The sequence below is a fragment of the Schistocerca nitens genome, chromosome 1, assembly GCF_023898315.1.
Source record: "Schistocerca nitens isolate TAMUIC-IGC-003100 chromosome 1, iqSchNite1.1, whole genome shotgun sequence".
Classification (NCBI taxonomy): Eukaryota; Metazoa; Arthropoda; class Insecta; order Orthoptera; family Acrididae; genus Schistocerca; species Schistocerca nitens.
Genome location: NC_064614.1, coordinates 565,816,561 through 565,832,427, shown reverse-complemented (window position 1 = coordinate 565,832,427; position 15,867 = coordinate 565,816,561). Strand labels below are relative to the sequence as shown.

At 38.1% G+C, this 15,867-nt stretch overlaps 1 protein-coding gene across 3 annotated transcripts in view; it reads left to right on the top strand.

Annotated features, from left to right (window-relative positions):
- LOC126254760 (UDP-N-acetylglucosamine--peptide N-acetylglucosaminyltransferase 110 kDa subunit) overlaps window positions 1-15,867 on the top strand; it is a 156,917-nt gene that overhangs the window by 129,877 nt on the left and 11,173 nt on the right. For all 3 annotated transcript variants that reach the window (XM_049955338.1, XM_049955336.1, XM_049955339.1), the window contains 7 exons: window positions 3,937-4,178; window positions 4,275-4,428; window positions 4,754-5,035; window positions 5,148-5,387; window positions 11,043-11,363; window positions 11,603-11,788; window positions 11,909-12,136. In XM_049955338.1, coding sequence (XP_049811295.1) covers window positions 3,937-4,178; window positions 4,275-4,428; window positions 4,754-5,035; window positions 5,148-5,387; window positions 11,043-11,363; window positions 11,603-11,788; window positions 11,909-12,136 — 1,653 coding nt within the window. The remainder of the gene's footprint in view (window positions 1-3,936; window positions 4,179-4,274; window positions 4,429-4,753; window positions 5,036-5,147; window positions 5,388-11,042; window positions 11,364-11,602; window positions 11,789-11,908; window positions 12,137-15,867) is intronic.

The window sequence follows — 15,867 nt, the reverse complement described above, 5'->3', positions numbered from 1 at the left end:
AGTTCATGGTCACTTATTTTCATCACATTGACCATCCAATCCCTCCCTTCTAGTTCCCACACACTGTCCCATTGCAGGTCTTTACCTTTCATAGAACAACTCATTTTCTTTATTTCAGACTAATTCTGAATAGAATTAGTATCTCCCATATAATTTGGTCATTGATCAGAAATATTTAAACTATCTCAGTGAGTGAAGTATTTGTCAGTCTATGCTCGATTTGTAGATAGTGAAATTTTGAAAAACCCTTTGTATTGTGAATTAAATAATCTACAAAGTAAAGGTTTTGATAATGTGCTGTCAAGTGGTAAAGATTCTTCTGAAAACCATGAGTTATGAATGCAGTTACCTATGACAAGCAGGACTCGGAGAATAGGGGAAATTTACAAGCAATAAGTTGATTATAGCCAAAGAAATAGTTTGAAGAAAAAGCTTTCATATTCAAAGCACCTTGTCACCAAAAAAAAAGTGACATATTGTTTAAGAGTCTTGCAGCAAAAGTAAACTTCATTGTCACAAATTGCAAAAAACATCATGTGTAGATTACCTAAAAAACCATGACTGTACACTACGTGATCAAAAGTATCCGGACACCCCCAAAAACATACATTTTTCATATTAGGTGCATTGTGCTACCACTGCCAGGTACTCCATATCAGGAACCTCAGTAGTCATTAAACATTGTGAGAGAGCAGAATGGGGCACTCTGCGGAACTTACGGACTTCAAACGTGTTCAGGTGATTGGGTGTCACTTGTGTCATATGTCTGTATGCAAAATTTCCACACTCGAACAACGATAAGTCCACTGTTTCTGTGATAGTGAAGTGGAAACATGAAGGGACATGTACAGCACAAAACTGTACAGGCCGACCTTGTCTGTTGACTGACAGACTGCAGACAGTTAAAGAGGATCATAATGTGTAATAGGCAGACATTCATCCAGATCATTACACAGGAATTCCAAACTGCATCAGGATGCATTGCAAGTACTATGACAGTTAGCCGGGAGGTTAGGAAACTTTGATTTCATGGTCGAGCGGCTGTTCATAAGCCACACATCACGCTGGTAAATGCCAAACAACGCCTCATTTGGTGTAAGGAGCAGTAAACACTGGACAACCGAATAGTGGAAAAACATTGTGTGGAGTGACGTATCACGGTACACAGTGTGGCGATCCGATGGCAGGGTGTGGGTATGGTGAATGCCCAGTGAACACCATCTGCCAGTGGTGTAGTGCCAACAGCAGAATTCTGAGGCGGTGGTGTTACGGTGTGATCGTGTTTTTCATGGAGGGGGGCTTACATCTCTTGTTGTTTTGCGTGACACTATCACAGCACAGGCCTACATTGATGTTTTAAGCACCTTCTTGCTTTCCACTGTTGAAGAGCAATTCAGGGATGGTGATTACATCATCGAGCACTTGTTCTTAAAGCACGGCCTGTGGTGGAGTTGTTACACAACAACAACATCCCTGTAATGGACTGACTTGCACAGATTCCTGACCTGGATCCTTTAGAACACCTTTGGGATGTTTTGGAGCAGTGACTTCGTGCCGGGCCTCACCAACCAACATCAATACCTCTCCTCAGTCCAGCACTCCATGAATAATGGAGTGCCATTCCCCAAGAAACCTTCCAGCATCTAATTGAACGTATGCCTGTGAGAGTGGAAGCTTCAGCTTTACCAATGGTGGGTGCCACGAACATTTATAGGAATAGTTCCGGCCACTTACACTGTTGTATTTGGATATATATGTTTTATAATTGTGTGCAAAAATTAAGTTGTGTTTGTTAGATGCAAAATATTGTAATTTACCTGTAGAGAAACGTGTTGCATCACATCACACCAGCCTTGATGTTGCCATCAGCAAAAGCACTCCACCTCCAAGAACACGCGTCAGATTTAAAAGAAAATACAGTCAATAAAAACTCAATTAAATGGGACATGGGTGTCGATGTTTTGGCAGTTTGTGGTACAGATTGTTTACATGTGTTGAACACTTCTTGGCAGTTGTCATGGAGGCACTGAAATGTTGAGACAATTGTTTATAACAGACATTTCTGCTGTGAACTGTAGCAGATTTAACAACAAAATAGGTTTTTGCATATTTGCACAAGTTGTAGACAAGCACTGCGTAGATAAATAGATTTAAAAAGAAATGCAGACGTGACTGCAAACATGCATAGAAATATGCTTGAGAAAATATGAAATAAAAGTAAAGTGAAGAACTGTTACATATACTTACTTGGAAGACTGCAAAGCAATGTTATTAGCATGGCATAAGAGACTGATCTTGAAACTGATTGCAAGCCACAATCCTGACAGACAGTACACAGCCTGGAATGTTCAGTAGCTATGTATGAAGTGAGGTGTCACTAGGAACTAAGGTTACACAGATGATATTCCTGGAGTTTCGTCTCTTTCAGAGAAATTAGTGTGCAGTTGCCAATTGTGCAGAGTTTCAGCCACTCATCACCTACAGCAGTGGTTATAGGTCAACACAAACGGTGATTTGTTTGGGTAACTGGTCTTATGAAACATTTCGACCAGTTATTAAATTTCTGTGGGCTAAAAAAATTGCAACCACAGCTGAAATTCACAGCAGTTTGTAAAGGTTTACAGCGAGACTGTAATGTCTTGTCAGCGTGTTGCAGAGTGGTATCAAAAGTATACAACTCGTCTAGAAAACTTGCTGATGATTATTGCCGTGAGTGACCCAGTGCGGCATCAGAAAGATTTAAACACAACTCAGCATGTAGGTGCTGAGTCAGAACAATAGGAGGATCACATTACAGCAGATGACAGCAGCATTTGGAATGTCATTTGGAAGCATTTGTCTTATTGTTCACAGTATTTTGCAGTACATAAGTTTTCCATGATGTGTTCCACAAAATCTAACCAACGAGCACTAGGACAAGCACGTGGGGGCAAGCCTAAAACTTTTGCAATGGTTCTCCACAGAAGAAAACAGTTTTCTTCACCACATTATCATGGGTGATAAAACATGGATCCATGACTGCAGTAAGTGGTCTTCAATGAAGTGGAAACACACCTTTCCAAAGACAAAGAAATTTAAGGAGATGCCATCTGTGGGAAGGTGACAGTCACATTGTTTTGGGACAGGATATGTGCCATTCTCATGGGCTTTTTGCAAAGAGGGAAGACATTGACTGCTGGCTGATAATGCATGACATTGGCATGATTGCATGAAGCAGTCAGGAGGAAACAGCCAGGAATTCTTAAAAAGGGTGTCAGCTTCTGTCATGATAATATGCAAACTCTTGCAGCTTAGAAGATCAGTGTGCTGTTGAAGCAGTTCTGCTGAGACATTGTTGAACATCCTCTCTACAGTCTAGACCTCACTCAAAGCGACTTTCATCTTTTTCCCTACTCAAAGGAGCACTCGGGAAGCCAGCGACTTGTTCTGACAAGGAGGTCTATCAGTTTTCAGTATTGCTTCAATGAAATAAAAAGTACACGTTTCACTGCAGGGCTTTGCAACCTTAGTTTCTGATCACCGCTTGTAGCATTACCCACAACATAAGCAAAAAGAACAATCACTATTGACAGAACCAATCATTAGAATGGTAGTTTGTTATTGTCTTAAAGTGATGAATGAAAACGTTTTGGTTGCTTAAGTGTCTAGTAAAAAGTATAACAAGCACCAAAAAACATAGCTGACGTTACAGAAGTTGTCATTTTTGTAGCGATTGGTTATTAAATAAAACCTGCTTGGGTGTAAGGATATGCAGACCATCATTGTTCTGACAAACTTAATTATTTTAGTACTAACTCAGTGGCACTTGAAAATATGAGTAAAATGCTTGTGAATGACTTGTCACCTATACTTGATACATAGCAATAATCTGCAGAACATGGGTTTGTGATTCCTTTACCAAGACGACAATACAAATCTATCCTATTCAATTTGTAGGTTGTGGAAGCAGAGGATTGTTACAACACAGCATTGCGGCTATGCCCCACACATGCCGACTCACTCAACAACTTGGCGAACATCAAGCGTGAGCAGGGCTACATTGAAGAAGCTACTAGACTATACTTGAAAGCCCTCGAGGTGTTTCCTGAGTTTGCAGCTGCACATTCAAATTTGGCATCTGTTCTGCAACAGCAAGGGAAACTCAATGAAGCACTTATGCATTATAAGGAAGCTATCAGGTAATTGTAATAATTAAAAAAATGTCCTTAAATATTATCTGAGATTAACACTTTCAGATTACTTCAAACATGTTGTTAATATAACTGCTTACACAGGATCCAGCCAACTTTTGCTGATGCCTATAGTAACATGGGCAACACATTGAAAGAAATGCAGGATATACAAGGTGCCCTACAGTGTTACACAAGAGCCATACAAATTAATCCAGCATTTGCTGATGCGCATAGTAATCTGGCATCAATTCATAAGGTAATATTAATAATAGTTCACGTGTTCTATAAATCTTTCGTTGCAGTTATTTGTAATTGAGAGAAAACATTATTCACTAAAGTTCTCTACAATTTCACTGTTATTTGTGTGTGTGTGTGTGTGTGTGTGTGTGTGTGTGTGTGTGTGTGTGTGTGTGTGCTGCCAGATGGCTACATTTCTACATTTCTATTGATAATCGTTATGAAATAAAGACTCCTTCACTTTCAGAAATTCTTGGTAAATGAGAATTGCTAAATATTATCATAATGTACTAAGATCTTACAAACTCTAATGTGAATGATCTCTCTTTTTTGCTCCCACGTAGGATTCAGGAAACATACCAGAAGCAATTCAGTCATATCGGACTGCTCTGAAATTGAAGCCTGATTTCCCAGATGCATATTGTAATCTTGCACATTGTTTGCAAATAGTATGTGATTGGACAGACTATGAGGCTCGCATGAAAAAACTTGTGAGCATTGTGGCAGAACAACTTGATAAAAATCGTTTACCGTCAGTTCATCCTCATCATTCAATGTTGTATCCATTATCTCATGAATTCCGTAAGGCTATAGCAGCCAGGCATGCCAATCTCTGTCTTGAAAAGGTAAGCTGCAACAATTCTATAGTGCCAAATATTTAGGCAGAAAATTTGTAGTACCTAACTACAAATAGTAATTGCATTAACTTTTCCCCCTGTTGTCCACTTTATGTTACAGATTCACGTCTTACACAAACCACCTTACAAGTATCCTAAAGAGTTAAACGCTAGGTTGCGCATTGGTTATGTTTCTTCTGATTTTGGTAACCATCCAACATCACATCTTATGCAGTCTATTCCTGGATTACATAACAAATCAAAAGTAGAAGTCTACTGCTATGCTTTGAGTCCTGATGATGGGACAACTTTCAGAGCAAAAATAGCAAGAGAAGCTGAACATTTTGTTGACTTGTCACAGGTAATTTACTTTACAATGCTTTTACTGTTAAGAAATGGAGTATTATTTCTTTCCCACATTTATAAAAAGAATTAAGAGATATGGCAGTTTGAAAACCCGACTGCTTAAGTTGAATGGTACACAGACAAAGTTTCTGTCCAGTGGGTTTAAAATTTTCATGGTAGTGGTGTAAGAATGAAAGTTCCTTTGCCTGGAAAGTCTGCAGCTCAGTTGATCGTTAGTCAAGAAATGTACCAGAATTAAAGAATGCAAGATAGTTCTTTCATAGTTACCAGACAGATTCCGTTCATTGATGATTGACTATTGGAGGTTTAAAACCATTCCTTATTAATTACAAGAAATTACCCAGTCTTCCGATCACTCTCTGTTAATCATATCATTATCAGGGTGTAAAAACCCTAATCTTCCTTTCTGTTTTCGCCAAAATAATTAAAATGTGTTTATAATACTCCTGCTGGTGCCACAGCAGTGTTGTCGAATTATTGCAACATTGTGAAGAATCTGAGTGTGTTGTAATCTCTACATATTTTTGTACGTTTTTAGTTATGTTAGGTGAGTAAGAAGGTGAAAGTTTTTCTTTAACTGTCTAATAATTGCAGGATGCCAGTTATCGTAAAGCAGCTGTATTTGCTGAGTATAATGTTTTAAGAGAAATGCAGGAGCTCGGAACAGTGTATGATCTTGGAGTGGTGAGCAGTGTAAAGGTGCATCAATTGTGTATGTGAAGAAAAATTACAAAGGTTTTCTAAGACATTTTGTACTGCAATGTTCGGAGTACTTATTGCACTGAAAAAGTAAACTCAATAAATAAACTCCCTATACACATGACAGTGGAGTAAATGTAAACAAGACATTGAGTTAACAGAGCACAGCGCTGAAGATGTCTGCCCATCCAGATTCCCCTAAGTCGTTCCAGGCAAACGCCGAGTGATTCCATTAAAAAAGGACAGTCAATTTCCTTCCTTCCTTCCTTCCTTCCTTCCTTGCCTCCCTCCCTCCCTCCCTCCCTATCCTTCCATAATCAGAGCTTGTGCTCCGTTTGTAATGACCACATTGTCAATGGGACGTTAAAACTCTAAATGTTACTTACTTACTTACTTCTTGGTATGATTGCATAGCAGATCATTGCCAAATTTAATACCCTTGAGGGCATTCAGCTGACAAATTTTACAGAGAATGAAAGCAGAGTTCGTTGTTGGCTCTTTCAAGTCCTCGTGTGTTTGCTTGGCAGGACCACAAATAAGTTGAAAATGAGGGCCATGATTGTCATCTGCACATGAGCTTTGTAGTCGAGAACTTAATGCCATTAGTGATTTCAGTGAAGGTGGCATACATTTTATAGAATGCAAATTTTATATTGAGATTGGATTAAGTTATAGACGCTGTCAAACCAACATTTCAACGGAAATAGGTCACCACAAATTTAGCACCTGACAGATCTCGCGACATACAACTAAAGAACAGAAACTGAGACATATGCAAATTAGTGAAAGCCTCAAATGTTCGCAGCTAAAGACATACTTGTTCCAGCCTCATTGTGACCTGTGATAAAATGTGGGTACCCCACTACACGGTTGAGTCCAAACAAGTTTTTAAAGAGTGACAAAGGATTGGTGGGACAAGCAAAGTGAAAGTGAAGACTCGATTGTCAGGTGGCAAGGTGTTTGTGCCAGTGTTTTTTAACAAGTATGGTGTTCTACATATTGACTTTTGGCATGTGCATCACACTACCAGTGCAGCAGATTGCTGTTGCCTTTTGAGTGAAGTTACTCAAAAATGTTGCAGCAAACAATGCGATGAAATGTAAAAGTCATTCTCCCTTATGGCAAAGGCACATTACAGTTTAGACCTTTGTCTTAAGGCTCTTAAGTTTTCTGTGTCTTTGGAGGACTCAAGGAGGCTCTAATACACTAACAATATGCGAGTGACTCAGCAGTGGAAGATTTCGTAAGTAATTGGCAGATGATGTTGCTCGAACCAATCAGTCTCCCCTCCCTCCTCACAACACTAGGGGAGGTGCATTTCTAAATCAGATTATGTACAAAAGTTATGCATATTTTTTGTGTCATATCAACAAATAATAAATTGAAAACAAAAGTCAGAGTAACATGTGATCTGCCCTCGTAGAAGCAGATCATTACAGTAGTAAATTATTGCATGAAGTCTTGTGTGAACTCTCTAGGTTAAATGTTAGAGTTTTATGTTTAGCTCGTGAAATAAGGAACTCCAAAATTGCTGGTGAATACTTTAAAGACATTCTTTCATTATATACAGTTGAACTTCAGTTATTTTCTTTTATTAGTGCCAGGCAGTTGTAGCAACTGGAGCCATTCCGTCTTAATACCATCTACATTCAGATTTATTGCTCTTGATAACTCCTTGAGCTCAGAAGGTTATAAAGTGTGTTCCTGCCTCTTCTTCTGCTAAATATGTACTGTACTATCTACCTTAAAATGTCTGATGGAGGCTGTTGTTGGATATCACTATCATCTCTCTCCTAGGCTGTTTCATTCATGGGTGATGGATGCAAAGCACGGCTGTTGGTAAAACCTCTTACAAGCTCAGATTTCTGTGATCTTTTTCTGTCGTGGCCATTTTGTTGACTGTCTGTGGGAAGAAGTAATGTGTTTTCCTCTTCTTGGAAGGCCCATACTCGGAAATCTCACAGCAAACATCTACATGCTTCATAATGATTCTCTTTTAGCGTCTGCCACTAGTTAGTCGAGCATCTGTGATGCTCGCAGACATATTAAACACACACATGGAAAAAATGTGCTGCTTTTCCAGGACTATAGTTGCACATGACTGTCAAACGACCCCTCCGAGAAATGGGAATGACGTATGCCTGTTTCCAGTGACTTTGAAGACCTTGTTGCTCCAGGACCTACGTTAAATTGCTACTGCTTTTATTATGTTCATTTGCCTCTCCTATGTTGAGCTGGTTAAGTTGATTTTCCATTTGAGAATCAAGTAGCTGCAAAGATGTCTGATCCATTTACATATTGAAAGAAAGAACAAAATAACTGAAGATATATTGTTTACTTGGTCGAAAAACATTCATTTGACGCTTGCTCTCCTTAAGTTTATTTTGTCGTGTACAGCTTTTGTGTCTTTATAAGGCTTTCACTTTGCGTAATAGTGTGCAGGATCTATCTTTGCTTCCTTAGTGACTTGTTGAACTGTGGCAGATTTTTCTGATCCCTCACCATCTTGTTTGGCACAAATGTATATGTACAGTACTCAGGAATTATATCCATTGCTACTCCACATTTTCGACCTCAGAAATTAATGCTGCCTGCTCAAATAATGTGCTCTCTTTCCATCACAATTATTTTCTCAACGTTCCTCTAAATGCCTCCAGTCATTAATGCTATAATGTTTGTGACAAGATAATGTAAGACCTTACCTTACAAGGTCAAGGTAAGTTCCAGAAAAATCTTGCACAATTTCTGTCTGTGGCACCTGTTCGTAACATTGGTATCTCCCCAATTGCCATAGAATGACCGGGAAATGTGATTTGATATCCTCAAAGCATTCTTTCATTGCCTTGGTTTTGTAAAAACATCAGATTACATTTGACCCTTTTTTTTGCCAATTTTGAATGAAAAAAACCTGGTTTATTTTCCACTTATCGTACAGCAACAAATATGCCACCACCAGTACCACCTAGCCTATCCATGATGTATGTTATTCCAATTGAGATTTAAAATTTGCTGCTGATCAATTCTGATTTCAACCAGCTTTCTGTTGCTAGTATTAAGTGGTTTAGAGGCAGCAGAAAAATAACTGTAGTATGTAGCAGTTACTGAGCACACAGTTACTGTAGTAAATAGTTACGGTATTCATCAGTTATTTAATAATAGCCAACACTGCATGCAATCAATTAGCGAACTGCATCCTGACCACGTCATATTTGGGTATCGATGGAAATAACATGTTCCATCTAGTTCAAAGTTTGGTATTCCAGTACTCTTGTGTCTGCTGAAATAATCATCACTGACACTCAAGTAACAATGCTTAAACATAGTGAATTGTGATCTACACGGGATTAACTATCAAGTCCACTTAGATGAAAATACTGAATCATTTTGTTGACATTTAAATTGTAGTTTTACATGAATAACTGAAGTGTCAGTAATTCACAGTTGCCATCACAGAAATCTGAGCTTGTAAGAGGTGTTACCAACAGCCGTTTATTTTAATTTCTGAGGGGGTTCTAATTTTTTCTATGAATAGTGGCAACTTTGTCATGAGTTTTGAAGCAGAATACAGTGCACAGTTCGGAGTCCCTGTAATTATCTTGTTTTGCAGTTTATTATTATTATTATTATTATTATTATTTTGAGTCACAAGTTTTCTTCAGACATTCACACAATTGTGTAACATGCCAGCATCTTTCCAAAGCTTTTGTATAATGTTCATTTAGAAATGAGGTACACAAAGATAGTCCTACAACAAAGAATGATAAGCATCCTGAATATTTTTATGACTGATGTGGACAGCTGATTAGTTTTAATGTCAAAAGAAACTCTGGTTATAATACTGATTCCTTTCTTAATCTGAGTCAGTTTTGTCTCGTATGCTTACATTACCAAGAGAAAGTTTTATCCTCTTACACTAATTGGTAAGTCAACGCTGTGCCACAAACATTATTACTCCATTGTTGGTTGGATGTAGCAGCTGTTCTATAATTCCACAGTATTGATCAAACATTTGACCTGTAGCATTTTTATTGCTACTTTACAGTGTGTGTGTGTGTGTGTGTGTGTGTGTGTGTGTGTGTGTGTGTGTGGAGGGAGAGGTGTTGAAGTTACGAAGAAGAAAATAGGAGACTAATAAAAAGAAAAGGAGAGAATCCGAGAGGAAGAATTGTGGAGGCTGTGGGCAGGAAGGAAGATGGTGATAGAAAGGGAATCTCATCATGGGATTAACTTGGAAGTATGCTAGAGAAATTACAGAAATGACTGTCCAAAATTTCTTCTTAAAAAATGCAAGACTTCGCTTCCCAACAGTAGCAACAAAGATACATCAGTATACAAATACTGAAATTATGCTGCCAATGAGCACTACAAATGCATTTGAAATGTTTGCCTTTTGCATAGTAAAAGTTCATTAATATGCAAAGGAATCATAAGTCTTTCATTTTTAATTAATAAAATGTGCAAATCAAGTACATTTCTCTCCACTGGTCCATTTCAGTTGTCTTCTGAAAGCTCCTGATGTAATCAATATTTCCCTCACAGAAATAACATAACTAGATAATGGCATCCTGTTTGTAGTGGACGCCTGAGCTATTTCAGGTGCCGCTAAGTTAAACATTTTTAACAATACTAGTATTGTTATAGGAAATACATTTTCCAAAGAATTGCTTTGCTGACTTAAACACATTACAGCAATATTGACACACAATCTACATCTCATTAGTTGTTACTGTCAAGTTTTGTTAGAAACCAGAATGCATTCGAAAATATCGCAATGTAGTACACTTACTACATTTCATAATTTCCAAATGCGTGGGTGTTGCTCATAGGCATGGTATGTTGGAAAAACATTTTTTAGAATTTGAAACACTCTTTAAGGAGTGGAGAATTGTTTTCAGTTTGTGATTTTTTTATTTTTTTTTGTAATGTCTGTTTTGCTTTCTTTTTTAAATAGGTTCCTTGCAATGGGAAAGCAGCTGACAGAATAAATTCTGATGGAATACACATTTTAGTGAACATGAATGGTTATACCAAAGGTGCTCGTAATGAAATATTTGCACTCCGGCCAGCGCCAGTGCAGGTAATGTGGCTGGGGTATCCAGGAACAAGTGGAGCATCATTTATGGATTACCTCATAACAGATGTAGTTACATCACCTCTTGAATTGGCTAGTCAGTACAGTGAGAAATTAGCATACATGCCACACACATATTTCATTGGTGATCACAAGCAAATGTTTCCACATCTCAAAGAGAGAGTTATCCTTACAGACAGGGTGAGTGTTATTTAAGCAAGATTTTGTAGTTCATTGTGATAATGTAAAAAGAATAGTATATTTAATCTGCTACTACAGATAGTATTCCCATTTTTATAAAATAATTGAACAACCTGAGTGAGTGTGTATACTGTGCATTAGTCCCTTCATAAAACACAGCATCTATAGCAGTACTTCCTGAAATGATTATTTTATTCCACTGATTAAATTTTATTAAAAAAATTACATACTTTTTTCAGTCAACTGGGAAGAAGGAAGTGCCGGATAACGTAGCAGTTATCAATGCTACAGATCTGTCACCTATTATGGAAAACACTTCAGTAAAAGAAATACGTGAGGTGGTTTCTTCAGATAGCAAACATAGTTCGCGACCTGTTGAAATTTCTTTAAAGGTAGCTGAGCTACCGACTACCACACCAATTGAGGTTTGTTGGAATTTACATGAACAGAGATGAATTTACATGAACAGAGATGAAAATTAAATTTATGTACAGATAAGAAAAAGTTCATTGTTGAACTGGACTAACATTTAAAACTTATTTCAGACAATGATTGCATCAGGGCAGATCCAAACATCTGTCAATGGTGTTGTTGTTCAGAATGGGTTGGCTACAAATCAGACTAATAATAAAGCTGCAACAGGAGAAGAAGTTCCTCAGAGTATTGTGATAACAACTCGACAACAGTATGGCTTGCCAGATGAAGCAGTTGTTTATTGTAATTTTAATCAGTTATACAAAATTGACCCTCTCACTCTCCAAATGTGGGTCTATGTAAGTATTACTACCATTTACAGTGCTTGTTTCCTCTTGAAAACTGAAAACTCGGAGATAAATTGGAATGGTAAAATTAGAACTAGGTACCAAAGAACAACCACATTCAGCACCTAGTCTGGCCTTAATTCATTGTAAGTTAAATAATTTGTTAATGAGGATGTTCTCTTCAACAAGGTCATGGTTAGTTCTGTAACGTTATTCTTGTATAGGTTTATACAATCAATATGTTGTTGCATTCTTGTCAACAGTATTTGCCTCATTACTAAGGAAATAAATTTTTGTACAAGTAAAAAATGTTTTTGGTAAAAGTTGAATAATAGCTATTTGACATACACCATTGGTTTTTCAGTTACATGCATCCATATTCCTGGTGTGTGTGTGTGTGTGTGTGTGTGTGTGTGTGTGTGTGTGTGTGTGTTTGCAACATACATCTTGGTCTTGTAACCAGTCCTGGTCTTCTGATAAATTTTTGATCTACATATCAAACATTTTGAGGGTATGTATGAACTAGAACAGGGCTTCACAACATACGTGCTCGCGGAGCAAGCTGTGAGCAGCAAGGCGCGAGCACGGAGCAGCGTGAGCACGGAGCAGCGCGAGCACGGTACCCCCACTACCGGACCAGAGCGGAGAGTGGGGAGAGTCAAGTGGGGCACAAAACAGCTGCCGCCAGTCAATGTAAATCCGCAGCCACCTGCAGGGATATCACTCACGAATTATTACTGCGACAAATGAAACAAATAAAGGAGAATGTACACGTGCCACATAATTTTATTAGCTTAGTGTATGCCTCTACATTCGTATTAATTTGTGAATTGTTACACAATAAAAGGTGTCACTGAAGTGTGGGATTCTCGGTTATCTTGTACTTTTTGCCCTTTACAATTGCGTCTATGTTAAGAGTAATTGTTCTTGTGCATTGTAGGCGTAGTGTGCAGTTTAAATTTCGATCAGACAATGCGTTTCTCAGGCGCGTCTTGTTACATTTCGTTGCAGAGAACAGTTGTTCACAAACGTACGTGGAACCGAACATTGATATTATTGTAGCCGCCAGTTTGTGCAAACAAGGAAATCTATCCTGAGGGAAGTGTCTGTAGAATTCCAAAATGTTTTTCTTGTTCTGAAATTTGTCTCTGTATTCTGTCACACTGCAGGTCAATAATTTCTAGTTGCAGCTCAGGACGAATCTCCAATATTCGCTGAATATGGAGAGGAGAACAGATCAAAATCACTGTCTAGTGCTGTCAGATCTTCAAAGCGTTAATCAAATTCTTCCTTAAGGGCAACTAAACTATGTGAATAACGTTCAGTCTTTGTGAACATCTTGCATGGATGATAATTTAGGAAAATGAGCTAGATTTCCTGTTTCCTGCTGACTCACCCAAAGTGTCAATTTCATTTTAAAAGCTTGTATTCGATCTATGAAATGAGTAATTAGCAGATCTTTACCTTGTAGTGAAATGTTCAAAGCATTCAGATGGCTAATTAAATATGCTAAGAACGCGAGATCACATTTCCATGAAGGCTCTTTCAATTCAGGAACACACATGTTATTTATTTCCATGAACATATTTATCTCATCTAATAGGCAAAAAAATCGATTTAATAATTTGCTACGACTAAGCCAGCGGACCTCGCTGTAATAAGGCAGGCTACCATACTGGCTTTCTACATCCTCAAGAAAGCTTTTAAATTGCCTGTGTTGTAACCCATGCTTCCTTATATAATTGGTTCTACGAACAACACTCATCACATTTTTTAGAGTGATACTCTTTGCACATAAGTTTTTCTGTTGGATCACACAGTGAACGCCCCTTATTTCATTCGGCACGGTCAGTTTTTGCATTTTCTCCTTAAACAGCGCAACAAAACCTGAATCCCCCCCCCCTCCCCGTCATCGCTGGTGCACCGTCTATAGACACTGAAACTAAAGAATTCCACGACAATCCTATATTTTCAACACTTTCTTCAACACTACTTAAAATATCACCTCCAGTTGTAGTGTTCTTCATGGCTACTACATCGAGGAGCTCCTCCCTCACCTGAAGATCTCTGTTAACACCTCTAATAAATATGGCAAGCTGTGCTGTTCCAGTGATATCAACACTTTCATCCAGAGCTAGAGAATACGCCATAAGATCTTTACAGATATTTGCAAGCTGGCTCTGGACGTCGTCTGCCATGTCCTGCATGCGACGCATAATGGTCATGTTAGATAATGGCACAATCCGAAACTCTTCAACTTGATATGGACACAAATGTTCTGCTGCAACTACCAAACATTATTTTATTAAATTGCCATCAGTGAAGGGGTGAAGGGTTTTTGCTAAAAGGGAAGCAGTTTTGTAACTCACTCTGAGAGCTGTCTCAGTTGATTTTTCTTCGTCGTCCAGATCTTCTTCGGATAGCTTCCTTTGAAGTTTAATAACTTCCTGTGCACGATCTGGTCCATCACATTTTCCACTTCCGTAGTCTTTCGCGTGGTATGACATATAATGTCGCTGCAAAATAGATTTCCTAAAAGAATTCAGCGTTTTGTGACATACTAAACATTTTGCAACACCATCTTTTTCTGTAAACAGATAAAATTCCGCCCAATGGGGGTTGAACTGCGAAAGCATAGTTGGGGTTACACAACGGCGACTTGACATGATTCTTAACCAGCGAAGTGACTGTTAGATCTGATCGTAGTACTTTAAACGTTACACAGTCAGCGCGAATTCAATAGGCACGCTGCGGCCCTATTCAAACATGCGCGCGCGTTTCCCCTCCCTCCCTACTCCGCGACCTTGCACCTGCTCGCGAGCACGTGCCTGAGCAGACGCGAGTACTCGCGCTCAAAACAGGCCAGTTGTTAAGCCCTGAACTAGAATAAAAGATACAAATTTGTAGCAAACCATAATTCTGGTTTCTTTCAGAAAAAATATTAACTACCATTGCATTAATGAAATTTAATGCTTACATATGTGCGTAAAAACTAATTTGGAATCATTCATATTTTAGTGTAAAAGTAGGGATTCACTGTATTTGGTCTATCAGTATATTAATATTGAATGAATCAATGCCTCGTTTTTAAAGAGCCTTAAGTAAATATTTTGTTGAAACTGAACATGTAGCTTTTTCAGCATGCATGAATTCCAAACTGTGCAGTTCATACACATTGCTCTATTGCTAAAAAAAAATTATTATTCAGTTGGAGACAAATTTAATGAAGATCTGGTGGATTAAAAAGATCATGTTGATAAACAAGACAAACTATGGATCTTTTTCTTCTCTTCTAAGGTTGAACAGTGTAAGCCTTGCTTCAGTTTTGGAGAATTTCTCCTTCTGCAGGCTTTTGTTAACAGTTCTGCTGTTACTTTTCATTTGTTTTTAATCAACGCAGTTGAAAACCTGTAAGCTCCATGCACTATACTTTCATATTTTGAATGCCTTCGTACTCTTCATTAGGCATTAATGTCATATTTTTCATTATTGGCTATTAGTGTCTATGGATTCGCCTTATGATACTAGACAAACATTTATAATAATCTCCATATGCCTGTTCAATATTCTTCTGAGATTGCTTGAGTAATAAAAAGTCATGTCTAGTAGATTTCTTACCTCCCTCATATGCTTAGTGTTTCCAGTCATTTGTGTAGTCGTAATTTCTCATGTCCTCTCAAAATCCCCTGCAATTAGTTCAGTTTAATTTGTCATTCTTTTATGACCCTGTTATTGTTCCTCAT